This window comes from Rhinopithecus roxellana, chromosome 8 (assembly GCF_007565055.1).
Source record: "Rhinopithecus roxellana isolate Shanxi Qingling chromosome 8, ASM756505v1, whole genome shotgun sequence".
In the NCBI taxonomy this organism is placed as follows: Eukaryota; Metazoa; Chordata; class Mammalia; order Primates; family Cercopithecidae; genus Rhinopithecus; species Rhinopithecus roxellana.
In genome coordinates, this window is record NC_044556.1 from 128,750,882 (window position 1) to 128,776,007 (window position 25,126).

Genomic DNA, 25,126 nt, shown 5'->3' on the forward strand with positions numbered 1-25,126 from the left:
GGACGAGAGAAAGAAGCAGAAGAAATATTTGAAGTAATAATAGTTGAGAATTTTTCAAAGTTGATGACAGATCCCTTTCTTTGTAATGATCATGGCTCGATATTTAGCATTTAGCTGCTACTAAAAGAGAGGAGAAGCAAAAATGAGGCATAATGACAAGTGCTTAAAACTAATATATAATAGCTGGTAGGTTGATCTGTGTACTGTGCTAATTGAAACTTTGGTTAATTTTTTTGCTGTTATCTGTAGCCTCATATCCTACCACCATTTAAAAGAGCCTGATCTAAATATTCTCATATTGATGTTCCTCTGAATTTAGCCAACTGATACAGAATATATTATTATGTCATGGCACAGACGAAGTGGAAAATTTTTAACAGTAATAAGATTTTCAGGGCCAAAATCCACTGTTCATTCTGCCTATAGCCACAGAATATTCAAACTTGAAACAGTAATTTTTAAGCAGGGAAAACTTAAATTTGTAATATAATAGGTAGAATAGTATTAATTGTACTATCACAGACAGATCACATAACTAAGAATGGTTTATGTGTAACTCTGTAATTAACAGGATTCTGAATATTTTCTGATAACTTATGTTATAAAGCTAATTTGTCTTTTTCTTACTAAAAATTAGTTTTAAAAATTTTAAATAGGTGTATAGCCTTCTCCCCTGACTTCCCTTTACCTTATTTGAGAATCATTGAACTAGTTAAAAATCATTTATTTCTATAGGAAATGATAGGTTGTCAGGATGAGGAAACTGACACACAAGAAAATAACTCATTCAAGAACCTAAAAATTGAAAGTCACAGTTTTAGATTTCAAGTTGTCCGACCCTTTATCTGGTACTCTAACAACTAAGCAGCATATTCTGCTCAGCTTTTCTGCAGCATTTGTTAACCTACTGTTTTGTGTTCTCAGTTTTTAAGGCCAATCTAGTTTCTGTCACTTGAATGTGAGACAGGATTAAAAAGGCTACATTTTCTTTCACTTTAACAGAAAAGTAGCAGCTCTGAATCCTTAAGTGACAAAGGTTCTGAGTTGAAGAAAAGCTTTGATGCTGTGGTATTCGATGTTCTTAAGGTTACACCAGAAGAATATGCGGTAAGCCTCCTACTTCTGCCTTCTCCAGTTTTGCACATAATTTACATGTTGGTGCTATTGAGTTAGAATTTGTAGGTCCAGCAAAAGAGATGGCTTTTAAAAAGCTGGATATGGGAATTATTGGGGAAGATGGTACAGCTGTGGAGCATACAGAGGGATGAAGTGGGAAAAGTAAGAAAAGTTGTACATTTTTTTTAAGGGCAGCTTTATAAGTTACACTTCAATTTGGTAAGTAGCAATATGTATTTACCATTATGGTAATTACTTTCATCCCTCTATACCATTTCTCTAAGCCAACTATTTTATTGACATATCTAAGAAACATTTTTATGGTTTTTTAATTAAAAAATTGAAAAATGAAATGTGAAGGTGTTGTTGGATGAAAGGTATCTAGAAAAACATTTGTTTCTTAATATAAATTTGTTTTCTCATTCTCCTTTAATTTGTTAACAGAATATATTGATTTCCTAATGTTAAACCATTCCTGCATTCCAGAGATAAACTGTGCTTGGTCATAGCATATTATTCCTTGACAGTGTTGAATTTTGTTTTATATCTGTAGCCATAAGTGGGATCGGTCCATAGCATATAAAGCTCTTAGATATAATGTTGGCTTTAGTGTAGTTTCATTTTTTTTTTTTAAGTTAGGAAGAAAACCTTTTTAGTAATATCTGATTTTATACCACTGTTTGAGGAGCTGTAATTTAATCATCATAACAAGAACACTGCTACATGAACTTATCTGGTTTTTATTTTTTGATTATAATTTAATGTGACTGTCCAAATTTTTAAAATTATTTTTATTTTTTAACTTTACACAATTTATCTTCCAAGAAAATACAAATAGGCATGAGATTAGAAATAATTCTATTTAATGGTACAGGGACTAAATTTTATTTCCCGTAAACCCTTATAAAATTGAGTATTTGGTAATATTTTAGTATAGAATATAATTTTAATTTAGGTTACATGTTATTGTATTGGATTCCAAAGAAGAAATTATCATTTTTACTTTGTATTTCAGGGTCAGATAACATTAATGGATGTTCCAGTATTTAAAGCTATTCAACCAGATGTAAGTAGTTTTGAGAATGTTCCTTTTAAATATAGAAAACAATCAATCTCAAATTAAGGTGTATTAGAAATGTCAAATTATACTTCATATTAATTTTAAAAAGTTTAAAGCTTGTGTTGTAACTTATCTACATACTATTTGGGCCTCAGAAACCCATGTAGCATTCATAGCAGTACATTATTGAGTCATAGATGGGCCTATACTTGACCCTTGAACAAAGTGGAGGTTGGGAGCACTGACCCTTGCTCAGTGAAAACTCTTTCTATAACTTGATTCCCCACAAACTTAATTTCAAATAGCCTGCTGTTGACCAAAAGCCTTACTGGTAACATAAACAATCAACTAATGCATATTTTCTATGTTATATGTATTAATTACTCAGTTCTTACAATGAACTAGAGAGAAAATGTTACTAAGAAAATCATAAGGAAGAGAGAATGTATTCACTAGTCATTAAGTGGAAGCGGATCATCATAAAAGTCTTTGTCCTCATTATCCTCACATCAAGTAGGCTGAGGAGGAAGAGAGATTTGTTCTGCTATCTCAGGGGTGGTAGAGGTGGAAGAAAATACGTGTATAAGTAGACCCATGTGTTGTTTACAGGTCAGCTGTATTTGAATCATTTTGATTGATTTGGCTTCATTACTTACTAGAGGAAATAGACTTAGGGAAGCTGAATGATTTACCTATTGCTTTGAAGCTTTTTAATGGGAAGATGGAAATTTGAAACTGGGTTTCACCACTAACTCTAGTAATCTTTTCCCTTATATCTTTATTTTATGACTTAATAATATGACTGCATTGACATTTTGGAGAGAAGAGAAAGGATCAAGAAACACATCATTTGTTTCTAATGAAAACAAGGGACTGGCATTATGTCCACTATAAGCATTGGGTGGGGGGTGTGTGTATAGTGTTCCTATCATTTTCACATCCTGAGTATGATGGTATCTCTGTTTTACTGATGAGGAAACAGTGATCATTGTCTTTGGTACACAACAAGTGGTGGAACTGGGTTTCAGACTCTCAAATCTGATTTTTTTTTTAACCTCTTATCTAGTATTTCAATGTGATTTTGTATTCCAAAGTCATTGATAATCCTGAAATTCAATACTATAAAATAGATACATTTTTAGTTCTTTTGGTAACAAAATATAGTGTATTCATTGTGATATATACAAGTCTGTAGTAGCCCTGAACACTGTAATGACTATGAGTTTCCATTTATGTCTTACATGATTTAGACAGTATTAGTCCTGTGATTTTCAAGTAAGTTACTTACTGTCTTAGTATCTCAAGTTTGGTACCTATAAATGAAGGGGTAGGCCTCAATGATCTGTTAGTTCCCATCATTTCCACAATTCTGTGTTTTCCTAACTTTTCCCCCATACCACAGAGGGCTTTCTAAATAGAACTATTGGATTAGCAATAGAAGAACAATATATTCTATAAATAAAGCACAAATAGAAAATGACTTTTGTATTGAAATGGCAAAAAAAAAAAAAAAAAAACCCAGAAATATTTATTTCTTCACCTCCCTGAAAAACAATCAAAAAAATGAAATTGTTTATACAAATTGTATTTTGACCTAAAATTCACATGTCTTCTCCTTAGGTGTATTTTTTTCCTTTTGAATGAACTGCAGCAGTTGTATTGCTGCTTTATATGAGATCAGTGATGTCTAGTAGAAATATAGTATAACCCATTTATATAACTTTGTTTTCTGGTAGCCACATTATAAGGTAAAAAGATGAAATTGATTTTAATGATTTTATGTAACCTACATAGAAAATGTTATCATTTCAACTTGTGATCAGTGTAAAAAATTATTGAGATATCTTACATTATTTTTTCTCCACTAAGCTTTCAAATCCAACATATACAACAATTAGTACATCTTTATTTGGAGTAGCCATTGGTGGCTAGGAGCTTGGATATTGAAGATCCAGATAATACTACTTGAAGACATAGACTTCACATCTATGGGAACTTTTTATTCCCTTGCGGCATCTGATAGTACTTTGTGAAACTTAGAAATAAACCTTAAAATTCCCTTGACCTTCACTCCTTTTATTTTATCCCATTGATTTCTTTTTAGCCTCCTAAGTATCTTATCTATCCAGTCTGTCTCTACTCCCAACACCCCAAAGTGAAATATCATCTTCTCTCAAGTGAGTTATTGCAGTGACCTGTTACTTGATCTACCTGCATTTACTTTGACCCCTCAAAATGCTTTTTTATCCAGTAGCCATGGTAATCTTTTCAGCATCTGTTGAATCTGTTCATGTGATCGCTCTGCTTAAAACATTTCTTTGGCTTCCTGTTGCTCTGAGGATAAAGAACCATCTTAATATGGTTTACAGATCTCTTCACAGTTTTACCTTTTTCTACCTTCTGCAACCCCATCTTGCATCTTTCCTATCTCTTTCTGGTCTAAGGTATACCAGCCTTCCTTTAGCCCCTCTCACTGCTGAACCTGTGCACATCCTAATTAACTCCTACTCATCTGTCAGTTCTCAGCTCTAGTTTGACTTTCTCGGGTAAGCTTTCTGTCTTTCTACAGGGTCACCTAGCACTCTGCTTTTTCACTGGACTTGTCAATTGCAATTTTACATTTGTGTTGTGATTCAACAAATATTTACTGGATGCCTATTGTATGCCTGTTATATTCTATTGTAAAAATCTAGTTTAGTTTAGAAGGTATAGTAGTAAGCAAACACTAAAATTCCTGCCCTCATGGATCTGATATTTGAGTGAGGTTAGCTATACAGTGTCATGAAAAACATAAAGCAGAAGAGAATAGGAAGTGTGAGGGTAGTGGGAGTTGCAACTTTAGATAGGATGATCAGGAGGACCTTACTGAGAAGATGACATCTGCGTTAAGACCTAAAGGAGGTGAGTGAGAGAGCAAGCCATATGGGTGTTTGGGGAAATAGTATTCCAGGCAAAGGGAAAGCCAGGGCAAAGGCCAGTGAGCTACAGTGAGTAAGCAAGGGAGGGAATGTATTACAAGATGAGAGATAGGGTGAGGGCTACATGGTGTAGGGCCCTGAACACCATTGTGAAAAAAATGGGAAGCCATTAGAGCGTTGTGAGCTGATAGTGACATTTTCTGCGTTAAGTTTTAAGTCACTCTTTTTTTTTCTTTTCTTTCCTTTTTTTTTTTTGACAATCTTGCTCTGTCACCCAGGCTGGAGTGCGGTGGTGTGCAGCTTACTGCACCCTCCGCCTCCCGGGTTCAAGTGATTATCCTACCTCAGCCTCCCTAGTAGCTAGGACTCCAGGTGCGTGCCACCATGCCCAGCTAATTTTTGTATTTTTAGTAGAGACAGGGTTTCACCATGTTGGCCAGACTGGTCTCAAACTTCTGGCCTCAAGTGATCCACCCGCGTTGGCCTCCCCAAATGCTGGGATTACAGGTGTGAGCCACTGCGCCCCGCCTTAAGTAGCTCTTTTGGACTGCTGACTAGGGTATGTGGCAAAGTGAGCATAGGGGAAGAAGAGGTAGTACCAAGGGCTGAATCAGGGAGACCACGTGAGAGATGAAGGTGGCTTAGATCAGGGTGGGAATGGAAGAGATAAATGAGAAGTTGCCAGACATTGTATGTGAAACGAGTCTAGGATGACACCAGGGTTTTTGGCCTGAAACCAGATGCATGTAGTTGATATTCTCTGGGATAAAAAATTATTCTTGTTGTCCTATACAACTCCTGGGGCTGCCATTCATATAAAATATAATGTACAATGCACCCTTGTGGAGAAAGGCTAGAGGAACAGATTTTGAGGCAAGAGCAGGAGTTTGGCTTTGGACATACTTACTTTAACCTGCCTGTTAGCCAAGGAGAATGTTGAGTTAGGGAATGTATACTGGTATATATTTCCAGTCCAGTCTAGAAATATAAGTTTGGGAGATGTCAGCGTAGAGGTGGTATTTAAAAGTGTGGGTGAGATTATCAAGAGAGTGAATGCAGATGCTTGATTTGCTTGCCTCTCCACTAGATTTTGAGCTACATGAGGGCAGAGACTGACAATTTTTGCTTACTGTTTTGTCTGACCAGCACGTAGTGGAAGCTCAATATTTAGAATGAGAGGATGAACATAGTATTTAGTAAACGTCTGCCCAATGAGAGAGTGTTTTTAAAAATTGACAGCAGTAACTATTGGAAGAAATGATGTAGCACCAAAATACTTGTAGTTTTTTTATTTTGGAGACAGAGTCTGGCTCTGTTCCCCAGGTTGTAGTGCAGTGGCGCGATGACAGCTCACTGCATCCAGGACCTCCCAGGCCCAAATGATCATCCCACCTCAGCCTCCCAAGTAGCTGGGACCATACACATGTGCCACCATGCCTGGCTAATTTTTTATTTAATTTTTTTAGAGACAGGGTCTCGTTATGCTGCCCAGGCTGGTCTCAAACTCCAAGGCTCAAGTGGTCTCCTGCCTTGGCCTCCCAAAGTGCTGGGATTACAGGTGTGAGCCACTGTGCCCAGCCGAAATATTCTTAATGTATTAGTCTCATGTGAACACTAGGAGTGTATTAAATCTGGCCAGTATAAAAAAGCCTTTGTTGGCCGGGCGCGGTGGCTCAAGCCTGTAATCCCAGCACTTTGGGAGGCCGAGACGGGTGGATCACGAGGTCAGGAGATCGAGACCATCCTGGCTAACACGGTGAAACCCCGTCTCTACTAAAAATACAAAAACTAGCCGGGCGAGGTGGCGGGCGCCTGTAGTCCCAGCTACTCGGGAGGCTGAGGCAGGAGAATGGCGTCAACCCGGGAGGCGGAGCTTGCAGTGAGCTGAGATCCGGCCACTGCACTCCAGCCCGGGCGACAGAGCGAGACTCCGTCTCAAAAAAAAAAAAAAAAAAAAAAAAGCCTTTGTTATGTGGCAGAAAAATGTTTTTGAAATTTAGTATGATATATTAAAGACATATAACAAAGCATAGTAAATAATAAGGTAAATTCCTGTGTACCTAACCAGTACTAATAAAGGCCTTCTGCATTCTCCCACCAAGGTAACCACCATCCAGTATTGGTCTATATCATTCCTGTCTATTTAGTTATATTTTTTCTTTAAGTATAGGTATCCCTTAACACATGCTATTGCAGTTTTAAATATTTTATGTAGATGGTGTTCTATTGTTTTGGTCTTTTTAGCATGCTTTTGATGTTCAACATTGTTGATTAGCATCTATGTTGATATATACACTTTAGTGCATTAATCACTGGATTATAGAGCATCTTTAAATTTATCAACTACTGCTAATTTGGTTTCCAAAATCATTGTACAGATACCGTTTATTATGTCAAAACTCTTGCTACTGATAAGTTAAAAATAGATTGTTTAACCCATGATGTCAGCCAGTTTAGTGTATTAATCTTTATTAACATAAAATGATGAAAATGGTGTCTGTCTCTTTATATAGTATACATTAGAATATTACCTTCACTGGAGGATAAGGGAATTCTTATTGTTAAATCAAAATTAAACCTCAGATATTATGCAAAGATAGTGGTTATAACTGAGTCTATAACTAGTAAATTAATTTTATGTTTCTGTCCATTATATCAATATTGAAGTCTCTACTTCATGTGTAATTGTATATAAATTTTTATTAAAACTATACATACACTTTATAAAACCGTTTACAAGATCTTCAGTGTATTTTGTTTTTGTTTTTGTTTTTTGAGACAGAGTCTCACTGTGTTGCCCAGGTGGGATTGCAGTGGCATGATTATGGCCCACTGCATCCTTGATCTCCTGGGCTCAAGCGGTTTTCCCACCTCAGCCTGCCAAGTAACTAAGACTATAGGCATGCACCACCACATCTGCCTAATTTTTTCTTTTTCTTTTTTCTTTTTTTTGGGGGAGGGGGGTAGAGACAAGGTCTTACTACATTGCCCAGGCTAGTCTCGAATGCCTGGGCTCAAGCGGTTCCCCCGTCTCGACTTCCCAAAGTGCTAGGATTACCAGTGTGAACCAGCATACCAGGCTGAAAACTATTTAAATCAATGCTCATTTTTATGTGTTTCCACATGGAACATCATTTTAGGTGATGGTTTATTTTTATTAAAATATGAAGTAAATTTCAATTTTGAAGAATATAGATACTGAATCCAACTATGTGGTATAGTGATTTTAGTTGCAGATTGGTGATTGAACCTCGCAAGTCTCAGCTTTCTATAATGTAGGCAATTTCTGAGTTACGTATAATATATATCTCCCACTCCTGATTTAATTTCCTAAGCAGGACCTGGTAATTCTTACTAGTTTATGGAATTCTGCATTTTCAACTCTTGCGTGTCAAGCAGAATTTAGCTAAACGTGTTCTACCTATACTTGTTCTTGACTTGGCGGAAGAAACTATAGGGCAACTGTAAGAAATACAGTTGTTTGCTCAGAAATAAATCTGCTCACCTACAGTGTCTGTTGTACTATATATTCAGAATTGCTCAGGGGAATAAAAGAAAAATTCCAAGTCTTTTATTTCACTGTAAAAACTGTCTTATTTCTGAAGTGCTAAAAATTATTTTTCTTTGTACAAAGATTGTCCTTAGTCATTGGTAAAATACTGGATAAGTAAAATCACATCTTTAAAAGCAGATCTGAAGCAAACATAATGCTAAACCTGGTTTTTCTCCAATTCTGTAACACACTTGAAATTACCTCAGATTGAAGAACAAGAAAACAGGTTTTGGTACTTTATTTTTTAGTTTTTTGTGTAATAATAGAGAAGAAAGGCAAAATATGTTTACCAAGGAAAAGAATTCATCATTAAACTTTACCACTCATTTAAAAAACTACTTAGTAGGAATCTAATTACATAGAAAAAAATGTTCACTCACATTTTGTTATGTTTTTAAGGTTCTCTGTCTGAGTGCTCTGAACCATCCATTTTTAATACAAGTGAGAAACCTAAAATTCAACCTTTCCACTTCTTTCTCTATCCTTCTTCTCCTGTTCTCCAGTATCTCCCATTAACATTACCTCCTAAATTTTCTCCCCTTCTTTTCTCCTGTCAACTCTGAAGATTGTTTATTGAAAGAATAAAATGATATTACAAGGCTGCAGCTCATTGGCTCTAGAAATAGGAGTATTCTTGGCCGGGCACGGTGGCTCAAGCCTGTAATCCCAGCACTTTGGGAGGCCGAGACGGGCGGATTACGAGGTCAGGAGATCCAGACCATTCTGGCTAACACGGTGAAACCCCATCTCTACTTGAAAAATACAAAAAACTCGCCGTGCGAGGTGGTGGGCGCCTGTAGTCCCAGCTACTCGGGAGGCTGAGGCAGGAGAATGGCGTAAACCCGGGAGGCGGAGCTTGCAGTGAGCTGAGATCCGGCTACTGCACTCCAGCCCCGGCGACAGAGCCAGACTCCGTCTCAAAAAAAAAAAAAAAAAGAAAGAAAGAAATAGGAGTATTCTTTAGTGTCTGTCTGTGGTTGTTGGGACTGAGATTGGTCTCAGCTCAGTCAGTTATATATATGATGACAGCTCCTTCTCCACCCCGGCCTCAATAGTGTGCCCTGGTGTTTCCATGCTGGTGCTACAGAAATCCTAAGACATTCCATTTGCCCACTGGCCCAAGGAGCATGATCAAATTTGGATACTTCTATGGATACTGATCTCTTTCACACAAAACCTTGGTTTTTACTGTTCCTCCTTCCTCTCGATATGTAGTCTCTTAGTGGTGGGTAGAAAATACAGTAACACGGTTGTGATTGTAAACTGTAATTATAGTGATTATAAAGAAGGGGAAAAGTTCCATCATCTCCATTCAACCACTGTTAATATACCCTTGCAACCTTGCAACCACTGTTAATATACCCTTACTTTCACACAGTTGCTCTCTCACTTTCCTTCTTTTCTTCTTTAGTTTAAAGCAGTTCTGAAGACAAATTGCCATATATTTTGCTGCTGCCCCTCCCCCTTTTTAAAATCAGTGTCCAACACGCAGATCTCTGAATGGGTGCTCAATAAATCCTTAATTACTTAATTTCACTTATTTTAAAATTTATTTAAAAGCCCTTTAAATTACAGAAGATAGTTTTTTAGTGGCCAAACCATAAGAGCAAGGAACCAGAAGACTTGTATTTTTGTTTCAGCTTTGCCATTTATAAATTGTGCTGCTAATACAATCTAGTATCTTGAAATTTTAAAAAAATCTAAATAAAGGGTATTTATAGACTGGTTGATCTTTAAAATACTTTATAGATCTCTGAGAAATTCCTGGAAGTGAGTAATTTCAGAGTTCAGCTGCAGTTAATAGTTGTAAGGCTTTAATAAATAAGAATGTCGATAAAAACTACAGAAGTGTTTTTTTTGTTTGTTTTTGTTTTTTTTTTTGAAGAGATAGGGTCTCGCAATATTGCCCAGACTGGTCTTGAGCTCCTGGGCTCAAGTGATCCTCCCAAACGTGATGGTATTACAGGCGTCAGCCACCATGCCCAGCCCAGGAGTCTTAATAGGTGATAAAGATTGGGGGGCTGTCACAAGTCAAGCACGTACAGATTGGGTTTGTCATCCCCTTTCAAGAATATAAATTCCATATGGGCAGGAATCTTTGACTATTCCATTCACTGGTATCTCTAGTGCCTTAGAATAATACCTTCTCACCTGTTTACTATTAGAGATTGATAAATGACCATTTCGAAACTTCATACTATATAGCCTGTAGGCATATGATCTTCCATTGTTTATCATTTTGGAGTCATTTTTGCAAAAGTCTGTTATCCACCCAATGTGACTTTTATAAAATAGCATCCTTTCTACAGAAACAGGTTTGTTCTTCCCATAATTTAGACTGTGTTTTCAGGTTTCTTCCCTAGTATGAATTTTCCAGTGCTGAGTAGGGCAGAAGTTTTGCCAAAGGATTCTGTAGTTTCATTAATTTCTAGTATGATTTCTGGTATTCAGTCAAAGCTCAGCACTTACTAAAGTTTTTCCACGTTTCTTATATACATAATTCTCCTCAATATGGTTTCTCTTTTGATCATGAAGGTTTATTTTCTTTTCCCTTCCCTTTCTCTTTTCCTTTCTTTTTCCCTTTTCTTTTTTTTGAGACACGATCTCACACTGTCACCCAGCCTGGGGAGCAGTGACGTGATCTCGGTTCACTGCATCCTCTGCCTCCTGGGTTCAGGTGATTCTCATGCTTCAGCCTCCAGAGTAGCTGGGACTACAGGCACATGACACCATACCCCAGCTAATTTTTTTATTTTTTGGTAGAGACAGGGTTTCACCATGTTGGTCAGATTGGTCTCAAACTCCTCACCTAAAGTAATCTGCCTTGGCCTCCCAAAGTGCTGGGATTGCAGGTGTAAGCCACCACACCTAGCTTAGATCATGAAACTTTGTTTTCTTTTAGAAGGCTCTTATACATTTATTTATAGGGCTTCTCTCCAGTGTGAGTTCTTTCATGTTGCAGAAGCATGGACTGTATTCTGAAGGTTTTTCCATGTTATTACATTTATGGGATTTTTGTTTTATATTTTTGTTATAAATTCTCTGATGTTCTATAAAGCTTGTATTTCTTCAGAAGGCATTGCTACATTGATTACACTAATAGGGTTTCTCTTCAGAATGAACTCTCTTTACTAAGCACAGGGTAAGTTATGACAAAAGGTGGTTTGCAGTCTGGTTTTCTTTCCAGTAGCAATTCTCTGGTGCTTTTAGTAAGTATTAAGTAGGGGATCAACTGTGCTTGAAATTTGTGCTGTAGTTATTACATTAGGTAATGTTTGCCTCTTTTATGAGGGTATCAAGTATTCATAAGGTGACAGGCCGTACCTGAAAGTCTGACATACAGAGCATTCAAAGAAGAAAGTTTTAGGCTGAGCGTGGTGGCTCACGCCTGTAATCTCAGCACGTTGGAAGGCAGAAACAGGTGGATCACTTGAGGCTAGGAGTTCAAGACCAGCCTGGCCAACATGGAAAAACCCCATCTCTACTAAAAATACAAAACTTAGCCAGGCATGGTGGTGCATGCCTGTAATTCCAGCTACTCAGGTGACTGACGCACAAGAATCGCTTGAACCAGGAAGGTAGAGGTTGCAGTGAGCTGAGGTTGTGCCATTGCACTCCAGCCTGGGTGATGGAGTGAGACTGTGTCTCAAAAACAAAACAAAACAAAAAAAAAGTTTTATACTTTATTTATTCTCACAGATTATTACATTAAGTCAGTCATTTAGATTATATCAACAAACAGACATTAAATGCAAAGAATAATAAGTCCCTCTATATAACTGGGATCACTAGGGATCAAGGAAGAATGTTGGTTAAATGAGGGAAAGAACATAATAGATAATTCTGAATCTTATTAATTAAAATATTTCTTGGTGTTTTTTTGTTTGTTTGTTTGTTTGTTTTTTGAGACAGTCTTACTCTGCCGCCCAGACTGGAGTGCGGTGGTGCGATCTTGGCTCACTGCAACCTCTGCCTCCCGGGTTCAAGTGATTCTCATGCCTCAGCCTCCTGAGTAGCGGGGATTACAGGCATGCACCACCACACCTGGCTAATTTTTGTATTTTTAGTAGAGACAGGGTTTCACCATGTTGGCCAGGCTTGTCTCAAATACCTGACCTAAGGTGATCCACCCACCTCAGCCTCCCAAAGTGCTGGATTACAAGTGTAGCCCCCACACCTGGCTGGTATCTTATTAAAATATTTCTGAAAAATTTAACATTTGAGATATTTCTGACAGTATATATAAAAAGCTTCTCTGTGCAAACCTTTTAGTGTATGTCAAGATAATATAATCTTGGAAACATCCAAAGTTGCAGCATCAGAAATATCATAATTCTATCCTTGTTTCAATGAAAACTAATCATTTGCTTTAAAATTAAAATATAAACAATTCATAAAGTGAGAGATTTGAAGAAAGCAAAGAAGACTTGTAGACTTGAAATTGTTCTGCGATATAGACCAGAATAAACTAATTGCTCTGTTAAAAGCAAGTTGCAGCTGTTTTGTCAGTTTATATTACTGCTATTCATCACTATGAACTTCTTTAATATATAGTAAGGTAAGGCTTAGATTAGGATTAAGGAAGGGAGAGAAGAAAACTGTTTGGTAGTATAGGTATATATGACATCACTGATAGTAAAAGAAAGCTCCTGCCTGTATCCGTGATCTCATTATGTGGGCAGCTTTAACATATTGGGAGGAAGGAAGAGAAAAGAGGATGTGAGTACATTAGAAAATAGAAGAGTTTTTTTTTATATCTTAATACCTCAGAGTTAGTTTTAAAGTTTATTTTGTGGGTTAAGGTATAGGAATAGTAGTGAGCACTTCATGTGTGACTGAGACTTCTTTGTAGATAACCATATTAGGCAGAATGCTAATGGATATACCGTATTTCTCTAAAGCTGTCCTCTTTTGAGCACAGAGATATCTCTGCAATAATTATCCTCTCTTTGTTAGGATCTCCCAGCCCGATTGCCCTCCCTGCCTCCAGTCATTTACAGATTCCATCGCTTTTTCTTTTCTTTCCTCAATCTCTATCTACATGCTAGTCTATATTGGCCTTTTCTCTCTTCTATCTGTAGGTATCCCTACAACATCACCCTTAGAACATTCCTTTTAAGAGTATTGGAACCTACAAGATGAAATTTAGATCAAGAATTTCTTTGCAGAACAAACCTACAAGATTTAAGGAAGCTGTGACTCCTGTGAATTCAGTAATTCTTTCATAGGGTAGGTGGTCATCAGTTGTGGGATTTTGCCCTCCCTGTGCTTCCAAAATAAATGCAAGTGACAATTTGGCTTAGTAGTTTCATAGTTCAAAATTAATCAATGAATATTCTTTCAAATACACTTTTAATGATTGTTAAGAAATTGCCTTTATATATGATTTACTATTGGAAGATTTGTCTTTACTACGTGATTTTAAAATTGCAATTTAAATCCATTGGAACAAATTTTAAGGGGTGTCAGGGCTGCTAAATTTCATTTAGCCTTTGCTAAAATGGAGGCTTATTTACATAGTATACACAAAATAGTTTTATTCCAAAGTCAGACCCTTGAAAAAAGCATCCTTTGAGTTGCTGAGTTTACTTCAACCTTTTGATGTTCATAGGAGATAGTTTGGTATAGACTAACTCTTGACCAGGCTGAACTGTCAATATACAAGATGGCAGCTGTGACGTAATTTATTTCCTGAATTGTATTCTAGCGTGACTTGGAGGAAGATCTTAGAATCTGAAACGGAAAGAGATAAAGACAAAGGGAAAAGCAATTTTTTTTTTAATCACAGATAAATTTAGCAGCTCTTGAGAGGTAGAGGTGGGGCAGGGCAAAATTCCTTTAATGCCAGGTAACCATAAATTATGTCAAAGTTTAAGAAGAAAGTAGTGGGTTAGTTCTTGGAGTCCCAGTGTAATTTTAGCTTCATAATTCATTGTGTAGTTTTGTTTTTATTGCCATCTTTTAACTTTTTATTTTGAGATAATAGATTTACAAGAAGTTGCAACAAAATAGTACAGAGATAATTAGAGGCTCATAGGAAGTTACAAAAATAGTCCAGAAAAGTCCCATTTACTTACTCTTCATTCAGTTTTCCTCAGCATACATCTTACATAACTATAGTACAATATCAAAACCAGGAAATTGATATTTTTACAATACATGTCTGAATACATGTCTGTATAATTCTGTGATTTTTGTCATACATGTAGATTTGTCTAACCACTACCTCAGTCAAGATACAGAACTATTGCATCACCACAAAGATCTCTCCCTGTGCTACCTCTTTATAGTCACACCCATCCCATTACTCCTCCACTACTCCTCACCACCCTTAACCCTGGCAGCCACAAATCTATCTGTTCTTCATCTTGTTGAACTGTGAGAATCCACTCATACACAGATTTTTTTCAATAAATATTTTGGAAATTTTGTCTTGAAGATTTGCAGCAATTTGTAAAAAAAACTTACCACATAGCTTAGAAATATCAAAAAATTAACAAAAAGGGATGGCATGACTGTATAAAATACATGTAGATACTAGTCTGTTTTATCTTTTACTACCATAAAATATATCCAAATGAATTAAGAAAAGTGAATATTTATCAAGACTTAACGCACACAAAGACCTTGTGTTCTGCCATATGTGATCGAGAGAAATATTAACAAACATAAAGATGCAGTATTAAATCATAACTGCATAAAATTAACTGTAGTCCATACAGTTCTTTTGTAGTAGTTTTCTAACCACCTCGTGTTGCTGTTACAGTGAGCTCAAGTGTTGAGTGTATCTACTGAAAATGATGATGCTAATCATCTCTACACGAGCAGTTCCTCTCTCCAATAAATTGCATTATCACAGTAAAATGTGATCTCTCACTGTATTTAGTGTAATACCCTAAACCTTGGATAACACCATGAGACCCATAAGAAGTACCATTAATGATGCTGGAAGTGCTTCTAAGAAGCAGAGACAAGTTACGACATTACAAGAATGAGTTGAATTGCTTGGTATGTACCATAGATTGAGGTCTGCAGCTGTAGTTGTCTGCCATTTCAAGATAAATGAATCCAATGTAAGGACCATTGTTTAAAAAAAAAAAAAAAAAAGGAAATTTGTGAAGTCATCACTTTTCATACACCAGCAGGTATGGAAATCCCACACTTTTTGTGAAATATTGTGTCTTTTATCTTGTACTGAAAATGCAGCTTTTTAAGTGGGTCCAGGATTGCTATAAGAAAGTATACCCATAGACTCGAATATGATTCAAGAAAAAGCAAAGTCATTATATGACAACTTAAAAGGAAGGTGAAGGATCTAAAGCTGGAGAATTTAATGCCAGCAAAGGATAGTTTGATAATTTTAGAAAGAAGTTTTGCTTAAAAAATGTCAACATAACAGGAGAAACAGCTTCTGCCTACCAAGCAGCAGCAGACAGGCTCCCAGACACCATTGAGAAAATCATTGAGGAGAATGAGTATCTGCTTGAACAAGTTTTTGTTGTTGTTGTTGTTGTTTTGAGATGGAGTCTTGCTCTATTGCTCAAGCTGGAGTGCAGTGGCGCAATCTCTGCTCCCTGCAACCTCTACCTCCTGGGTTCAAGTGATTCTCCTGCTTCAGACTCCCAAGTAGCTGGGATTCAGGCACGCATCGCCATGCTTGGCTATTTTTTTGTATTTTTAGTAGAGACGGGGTTTCACCATGTTGGTCAGGCTGGTCTTAAACTCCTGACCTCATGATCCGTCTGCCTCGGCCTCCTTAAGTGCTGGGATTACAAGCCACTGCGCCCAGTCCGAACAAGTTTTTAATATAGATGAAAGTGCCCTACTCTGGAAAAAAAAAATGCCACAAAGGATATATATTAGCAAGAAAGAGAGGCAAGCACCACAATTTAAGGCAGATGGGGATAGGCTAACTCTACTGTTTTGTGCAATTGCGGTTGGGTTTATGATCAGGACTGCCCTTACCTATAAAGCTGCTAAACCCTGAGTCTTGAAGGGAAAAGGTAAACACCAGCTGCCAGTCTTTGGATGTGCAGTAAGAAAGCCTGGAAAATGAGAACCCCTTTTCTGGATTGGTTCCATTGATGCTTTGTCTCTGAAGCCAGGAAGAACCTTGCTAGTAAGGGACTGCCTTTTAAAGTTCTTTTGATTCTGAACAATGCCCCGGCCACCCAGAGCCCCATGAGTTCAACACCAAAGGCTCATTACACAGAATACTTTATGAAAAGGATTGTCAGTGATATGGAAGAAAACCCTTATAGAACATCATCAAAGTCTAAAAGGATTGCACTATTGAAGATGCCATCATTGTTAAAGAAAAAGCCATGAAAGCCATGAAGCCCAAAACAATAAATAGCTGGAGAAAACTGTATCTAGATGTTACATGTGAAATCACTGGTTTTATGATAGAGCCAGTCAAAGAAATCATGAAAGAGATTGTAGATATGGCCAAAAAAATGTAGGGAGCTAAGAGTTTCAAGATATGGATCTTGGAGAAATTCAAGAGCTAAGAAAGACCACACCAGAGGAATTAACAAAAGATGACTTGATGGAGATGAACACTTCGAACCAGTGCCAGATGATGAGGAAGAAGATGTAGAAAAAGCAGCACCAGAAAACAAATTGACATTAGATAGTCCAGCAGAAGAGTTCCAGTGATTCAAGACTGCATTTGACTTCTTTAACCACATGGACCCTTCTATGATATGGGCACTGAAACTAAAGGAAACTGCGGAAGAAAGATTGGTACCATATGGAAACATCTTTAGAGAAATGGAAAAAGCAAAAAAAGTCAGACCTAAATTACATATGTTTTTGTAAAGTTATGCCAGTGTGCCTGCCGTTCTGGCCTTCTTTTCACCTCTGCCACCACTGAAACAACAAGACCAACCCCTTCAGCCTATACACCATGAAGATGCAATAATAAAGACCTTAATGATTATCCACTTCCACTTAACAGTAAATTCTCTTCCTTATGATTTTCTTAATAACATTTTATTTTCTCTAGCTTACTTTATTGTAAGAATATAGTGTGTTATACATACTACGTACAAAATACATGTTAATCACCTGTTGATGTTTTCAGTAAGGCTGGTCAACAGTAGGCTATTAGTGGTTTTGGGGGAGTCAGAGGTTATATGTGCATAATTTTTAAAATTAGATGGGGGTTTTCAGCTGCTTGGAGGGTCAGTGCCCCTAACCCCTGAGTTGTTTGAGGGTCAACTGTATTTACTACTCTTTCTATATATAGTTGACTTAATTTCCCCAGCTTTGAGACTAAAGTTGTTTGATGTGAAGTAGAGAGAAAATAAGGGTGGAAAGGGGCCTGTGAATCACCTATAAATCTCAAAGAAAACGTATATAAACATCTTCCGAATCTTCAACCTCCACCTCCTGGGTTCAAGTGATTCTCCTGCCTTAGCCTCCCAAGTAGCTGGGTTACAGGCATGTGCCACCAAGCCAAGCTAATTTTTGTATTTTTAGTAGAGATGGGATTTCACCATATTGGTCAGGCTGGTCTTGAACTCCTGACCTCAAGTGATCCACCCGCCTCAGCTTCCCAAAGTGTTAGGATTACAGGCGTGAGCCACTGTGCCCAGCCTTCCCAATCTTCTTTATGTGTATATATGGGTCTCTTTTTTGTTTATTTGTTTAAGGTAGCCAGTACGTATACTTTGCTATGTAAGTTAATCTACTATGTTTTAAAAGTCCTTCCAATCCTGAAGACAGATGTCTTAATAGTAACAATAATAATAATAGTAATAGTTAACACTAATACAGAGATTATTATGTGCCAATGTAAAGGCTTTATACATATCAACCCATTTGATCCTATTTCATCATTATAATTTATCATGATAGATAAGGAAGCCAGACAAAAGTATCGTGGATTGTGGCTTCATTTTTACATTAAAAAAATTTTTAATACTTTTCTGACTCTTCAAATAAATGCCAAGAGGTTTTGGAAGGTCCATCCAATTCTTAGAACATTTCTGCATCATTAATTTAATGGAATAAATGCTTTGTCATTTGAAGAAAACTGTTGGAAGGTGACTGAAAGGAAATCATGAAAGAAATTGTGGATATAGCAAAGAACGTAAGGAGCTACGAGTTTCAAGATACGGATCTTGGAAAATTTCAAGAGCTAATAAACACCACACCAGAGGAATTAACAAAAGATGACTTGATGGGTAGAAGGGAGGGAGGGAGGGAGGGAGAGGTGTGTAGTCAAATTCTTTGGAAGCAGCTGGGTTAAAATTCCATTTGAAGCCTTCCATTCTAAAGAAGCTTATAATTAGAAAACAAGACAAGGTGTTTTTGAACCTCATAATAGATGGTAGTTTCTGTATCAGAAAACATTTCTGATACAGAATGAATCAGTTCTGAAACTGATTCATGAAACAATGTTACATCACTAGCTTATCTAATACAACAATAATCAGAACTACACTTTACCCTTCAATGTCTCTGGAGTTAGAAACACCAGCCTCCCAGAAGTCCAAAATTTCCACATAAAACTCAGCTACTCATAGCCTACCATTGACTGGAAGCCTTATTGATAACATAAACAGTTGATTAACACATATTTTGTATGTTATATGTATTATATAATCTTAAAGTAAGCTAGAAAAAAAATGTTATTGGGAAAAATACATTTACAGTACTGTATTGTATATCGTAAGTTTACATAGTCTGTTTATAAGATGTATTGACTGAAATGGCAGCAGGACCTCAGTTTATGGTACATATCAAGCAATTCAACTTGTTCTCGTAATGTCATGACTTTTCTTTGCTTCTTAGGAGCACTTCCAGCATCTCTAGTGGTACTTCTTATGGGTCCTGTGGTGTTATTCAAGGTTTAGGATATTGCACTAAACACGATGAAAAATAACCTGAGGACTGTGAGAGATCACATTTTACTGTGATAACAAAATTTACTGGCAGTAGGAACTGCTCATGTGGATATGAGTAGTGTCATCACAGGGTGTTTTAAGGGAATACTCTCAACACTTGAACTCACTGTAAGAGCAACACGAGGTGGTTACAAAATTATTATAGTAGAACAGTATGTACTACAGTTAGTTTTATGCAGTTATGATTTAATATTGCACCTTTGTGTTTGTTACATTTCTCTGGACTGCATATGGCAGCATGTAAGGTCTGTTGGTGTGCATAAATTTTGATAAATGTTAACATTTTATAATACATCTGTGTGTATTTTATGGTAGTAAATGATACAATAGACTAATATTTTATACATTCATGCCGTCCCTAGCTTTTTCTTAATTTTTTGATATTTCCAGGCCATGCGGTTTGTCTGCAAGTTTTTTTCAAATTGTTGTAAATTTTCAAGACAAAATTTCCAAAATATTTTTTGAAAAAAATCTATCTATGAGTGGACCCACACAGCTCAAACCCATGTTGTTCAAGGGTCAACTAAATACCTCATTTTGATAAGACTGTTGTGAAACTTACATTCATTTCTCATGGGAGTGTAAATGATTCAGTGTTTCAGGAGGGCGGTTTGACAGGTAGCAAAGCCTTGAAAAGGTTCATACTCTTTGACCTTGTGATTTCTTTTAGGACTATATTTTTGAGAAATGGTCAGAAATGTCAGAAAAGGTGCAAGGATATTAATTGTTTGTAATTATAGCATTACTTACAATAGGAAAATGAAATTAGCCTTTTGTGTAAAGGTCTATAATTGAGTTTGACTTCTTTGTCGAATGGCTACTTCAAGTGGTTTGATAAGTTTAATTTGATAGACACTTTGATTATAGCATTAATATAAATTTTGTAATTATACTAATTGGCTAAAAACAGATTCAGTTATTTAGGGATTTAATCTTAGGAAATTTATCCTAAAATATGACATCTTTATGTAGTTGTGTGTGTAAGCTGTGATTTTGGAAATAACAAAAATGTTTCTAGCAGTTTGATGTTTTCAGTATCATTGTCATCATATCCTTTTTGTGTGAGTATAATTTTTACTACTAATTGTTTTCTTCTTTTACAGGGAGATAACATAAAAAGATCATATAGCTAGGCTAATTGAATATCCAGGAATTTTTATTTTTACTATAGAATTCTTTTTATTTCATTATTTCTTTCAGAAATTTCAAGCTTGAAAGATATGATCTAATTTTAAGATTTAGGCCGGGCGCGGTGGCTCAAGCCTGTAATCCCAGCACTTTGGGAGGCCGAGGCGGGCGGATCACGAGGTCAGGAGATCGAGACCATCCTGGCTAACACGGTGAAACCCCGTCTCTACTAAAAAAGTACAAAAAACTAGCCGGGCAAGGTGGCAGGCACCTGTAGTCCCAGCTACTTGGGAGGCTGAGGCAGGAGAATGGCGTAAACCCGGGAGGCGGAGTTTGCAGTGAGCTGAGATCTGGCCACTGCACTCCAGCCTGGGTGACAGAGCGAGACTCCTTCTCAAAAAAAAAAAAAAAAAAAAAAAAAAGATTTAAAAAGACAGTTTTTATCTCCAGAGCAGTCACTCCTTGTCTACTATGTAGAAATAATTGTCATCTCTCCCCTCAGTATTCCCCATCTCAGTTGCTCAAGGAAGAAACCTGAAGTCTTAGTACTTCTGCAGACTTCGTTTTTAGCTTACGTCGCATGAGTCCAATTCTTGACGAAGTCCTGTCTGCCTCCAGAATGTCTTGAATCACTATCATTTTTTTCCATATCCACTGACAGTGCCCTGGTTTAGGGAACATTACCTTTCTCTTGAAGGACCATAGTATCATCTTAACTATTTCCTCAGTCTTCCCCTGACTCAATCTATTCGTTTTTTGTTTTTTGTTTTTTTTGGTTTCTATGTTAAGATTTTATTGAAGATATGCATGTACCATGTTTAAGAGGTCAAATATTTGTGTAAGAGAACAAAATACAGCAAAACCCTAACTCAGTTATTCTCATCTTTCCAACCTCGATCCTGGAGCCCCACTCCCACCCAGATATCTTAGCTGTTTCTCCTCTGAGGAATTTATGTCTGTTTTTCACATAGTAGATCTAAATCTTTACTTTTCCTTGATTTTTTTATTTTAAATATGATACATTGACTCTTTACTATAGAAGATGATTTCACTGTCTTATATTCTCTCCTCCCCAGTTATATAATTCACTTCTCCTTCTTTTGCACATACAGTTATATCACAGTTTTGACTAACTATATTCTTTACAATTGAACTGTGATGATTTACTCAAATTTTGTTTTCTTTGAGCTAAAACGTACTTTAGTTTTCTTTGTATCCATCACTAAATTTCTGCCAGAAGTGAATGTACTGAATGTCTCTTCTTAATATTTCCAAACACATAAGGAATTTTTTTTTTTTCCACTTTCAGAGACAGATGTCTGTTGGAATTTCTGTCCTCTTGCTCCTTTCTTGACTCTTGTTCTTAAAGGTCTGCTTGTAGCTTTGCCCCAGAATCTCCCATTGCTGTTAATCAGAGGATTCCCAGTATTTTTTTTTTTTTTTTTCTATTGTGGCTCTTCAGTTTCCTGGGTCTCATATCTTCCTTTTTCTTTGTTTGCTAGTTTGTTATGATAGAGCACATACTCTACTAGTTCTCTGAGAGTAGGTACATAGAAGGCACATTCTCTGAGATGTTCATGTCTGAAAATTTCTGTAGTCTACTTTCAAACTTAATTGATATTCGTGTTGGATATAGAATTCTAGAAAACTGAATTCTTCAAAATTGAAGGCATTGCTTCAGTTGTCTTTTAACTTCCAGTGCTGCTATTAAGATATCTGATGCCTTCTGATCCCTTTTTTCCTATATGTGCTATTTTTGTTGTTGTTTTGTGTTTGAATCTTTGATCAGTTTTCTCTGTTTCCTCTTAAAATTCCTGTTATTCAGATGTTGACTCTTACAGTCTTCAAATTAGCATAAAAACATTTTACTGCTATCATTAACTTTTTGTTTAAAAGATTTAGTCACCTTTATTTCACAACTCTTCTACTGACTTTCAAATTTATCCTACCTTTTTTATTTCTGAAAGCTCTATTTTGTTCTCTGAATATTTCTTTTTATATATCCTCCTGTTTTTGCTTAATGGGTACAATGTCTTTTTTCATATATTAAAAAATAATTATATGGTTTTGGCTTCTTCTTTTCTCAGTTTTCTTTGTTCCCTGCCCTAACTCGACTTCTTCTGTTTTCTGCCCTAACTCTACTTCCTCAGAGTTCTTTTTCTTTCTTCTTGTGGTTTCTCTCTCTCCCTGTCTATTGTTGTATTATAGAGGTTTGTTAACCTGTTTCGGACCTTGGGCCCATCCGGCAGACTGAAGCCTGTGGAACGCTAACGCTTCTTTAAAAGGAAATCAGTTCTATTAAAATATACTTATCAAAATATTTTTTAAAGCTGGTATACAGCAATGCATGTGCTTCTTTGTTAATGTGGTAAAATCTAGAGGCCAGTCTTAAATACTACCATATCTGGGTGTGATGATTCATGCCTGTAATCAGTACTTTGAAAGGCTGAGGCAGGAGAATTGCTTCAGCATAGGACTTCCAAACCAGTCTGGCCAACATAGTGAGACCCTGTCTCTACAAAAAATAAAAACAAAATTAGTCAAGTATGGTGGTACACACATTTAGCCCCAGCTACTTGGAAGGCTGAGGTGGAAGAATTGCTTGAGCCAGGGAGATCGAAGTTGTAGCGAACTGTAATCCTACCAGTATATTCCAGTCTGGGCAACAGAGGAAGACCCTGTCTCAAAAAAATAAAACAACTACCGTAAGTTTGAAGTAGTGATGAGTGTAAATGATATTTGTAAAGTATCTGCATCAACTGTAATGTGATATGAAAATATCAGTGATTTTGATTGGTAACTACGTCACATGCATTGCCAATACCACTGTAATCTGTAGCCTACATTTATAACTAAAAGGACTGTCTTATTTCAGTTAGAGGTTAGTGTAAAATGAATTTTAATTTTTTTTATACAAGTTTGTGGGCCCTTCGTATTCTGTCAACAGGCACTTTGGGGGATCATGATCCATTTTATTAAAGGTTTCTTCAAATGTCTGGAGTGATCGACTGTTAGCTCAAAGAGTGAGATACTAGAAAACTGATTGGAAGCTCTGGGCGAATGAATAGAGCTTGCCAACTAGTAGTCTTCACTGTATGTTGTGGGATGCTCATCTTCATCTGTGGATCTTTTCCTCTTGGGATTCAAATCTTTTCAGAGAAGAATCCACCAATATTCTGCCTGTGGAATGTAAATTTGCCTATGTTTTCAGTCATTGTGCTCTCTTACGTCCTGCTAATCAAATTTGCTTCTGTGATTTAACTGAATGGATATAAAATTACGTATGTTCCCATTAAATAAAGTGATTCTAGAAAAGAACACAAACTGTCTTTAATGTTTTGAAAGCCTTAATCTGGCAAGAAAACTGGGCTATTACTAATATTTAATTTTCACCTTAATTTTCCAGGAGCTTTCAAGTTGTGGATGGAATAAAAAAGAAAAATACAGTTCTGCACCAAATGCAGTTGCCTTCACAAGAAGATTCAATCATGTGAGTTTATAAATTTTGATACTGTATCTGAAATTCAGTTCCTCAAGATATACTTTTTCCTTAAGAAATAATTTAACTTTTTACATCAGTTCTGGAATATTTTCAGCCAGTATCTCTCAAGTATTGTCTCTGTGCATGATCTCTGTTTTTTTTTCTCTGTAATTCCTGTTGAAAATTTATTGGAACTTGACGTTCTTTCCTACTTATCTCTTACCTTACATATTTTCTATCTTTGTTTTTATCCTCCATTCTGAGTGATTTCCTCAGATCTACATTTCAGTTCACTGATTGTCTTCAGGTGTGTTTTATCTGTTTCAAATCTGTATGCTTTTACACCAGCCATGCTCTTTTCTTATTTTTATTTTATTTTTAAAATTTATAAATTTTCAATATAGTTTCTGTGTTATTATTGGAACTTCTTGGGGTACTACTACTCTATTTGTGCTCATTCTTAAAGTGGTTTTTTCAAAGATACATAATGAATTTTGTATCTTTGGCTTGAAAGCTCGTGTCTGAGCTTTATCCATGAGAATTTTGCTGCTGCCTCAATTGAGGGAATACATATTCTAAGAGGATTTTTGTTTGCTTTTGCTCATAACCAGGGCTGTCGCAGACCTGGGACTGTTTTTTATGTTTATTGTTGTGCTTGGGGCATCTTTGTACTTCTCTGTAGTAAAAATTTAAATACCAAATCCAGTTAAAGGCAGCCTATAGTTAACAAATTCTTCTTTTAAAATTAAATTAATTTTTTCTTTTTTCAGAGACAGGGCCTCTATCTGTCACCTAAACTGGAGTACAGTGGTGCAGTCATAGCTCACTGCAACCTCAAATTCTTGGGCTCAACCAGTCCTCCCGACTCAGCCTCTCAGGGAGCTAGGACTACAGGCATGCACCACTACGCCAGACTAACTTAAAAAGATTATTTTGTGGAGATGAGGTCTCACTATG

The 25,126-nt window shown here is 36.5% G+C and overlaps 1 protein-coding gene across 3 annotated transcripts in view; it reads left to right on the forward strand.

Annotated features, from left to right (window-relative positions):
• The window catches only part of RALGPS2 (Ral GEF with PH domain and SH3 binding motif 2), a 239,763-nt gene that overhangs the window by 111,784 nt on the left and 102,853 nt on the right, over window positions 1–25,126 (forward strand). For all 3 annotated transcript variants that reach the window (XM_030935727.1, XM_030935726.1, XM_030935728.1), the window contains exons 3-5: window positions 1,003–1,107; window positions 2,132–2,182; window positions 24,095–24,178. In XM_030935727.1, the coding sequence (XP_030791587.1) occupies window positions 1,003–1,107; window positions 2,132–2,182; window positions 24,095–24,178 (240 nt within the window). The remainder of the gene's footprint in view (window positions 1–1,002; window positions 1,108–2,131; window positions 2,183–24,094; window positions 24,179–25,126) is intronic.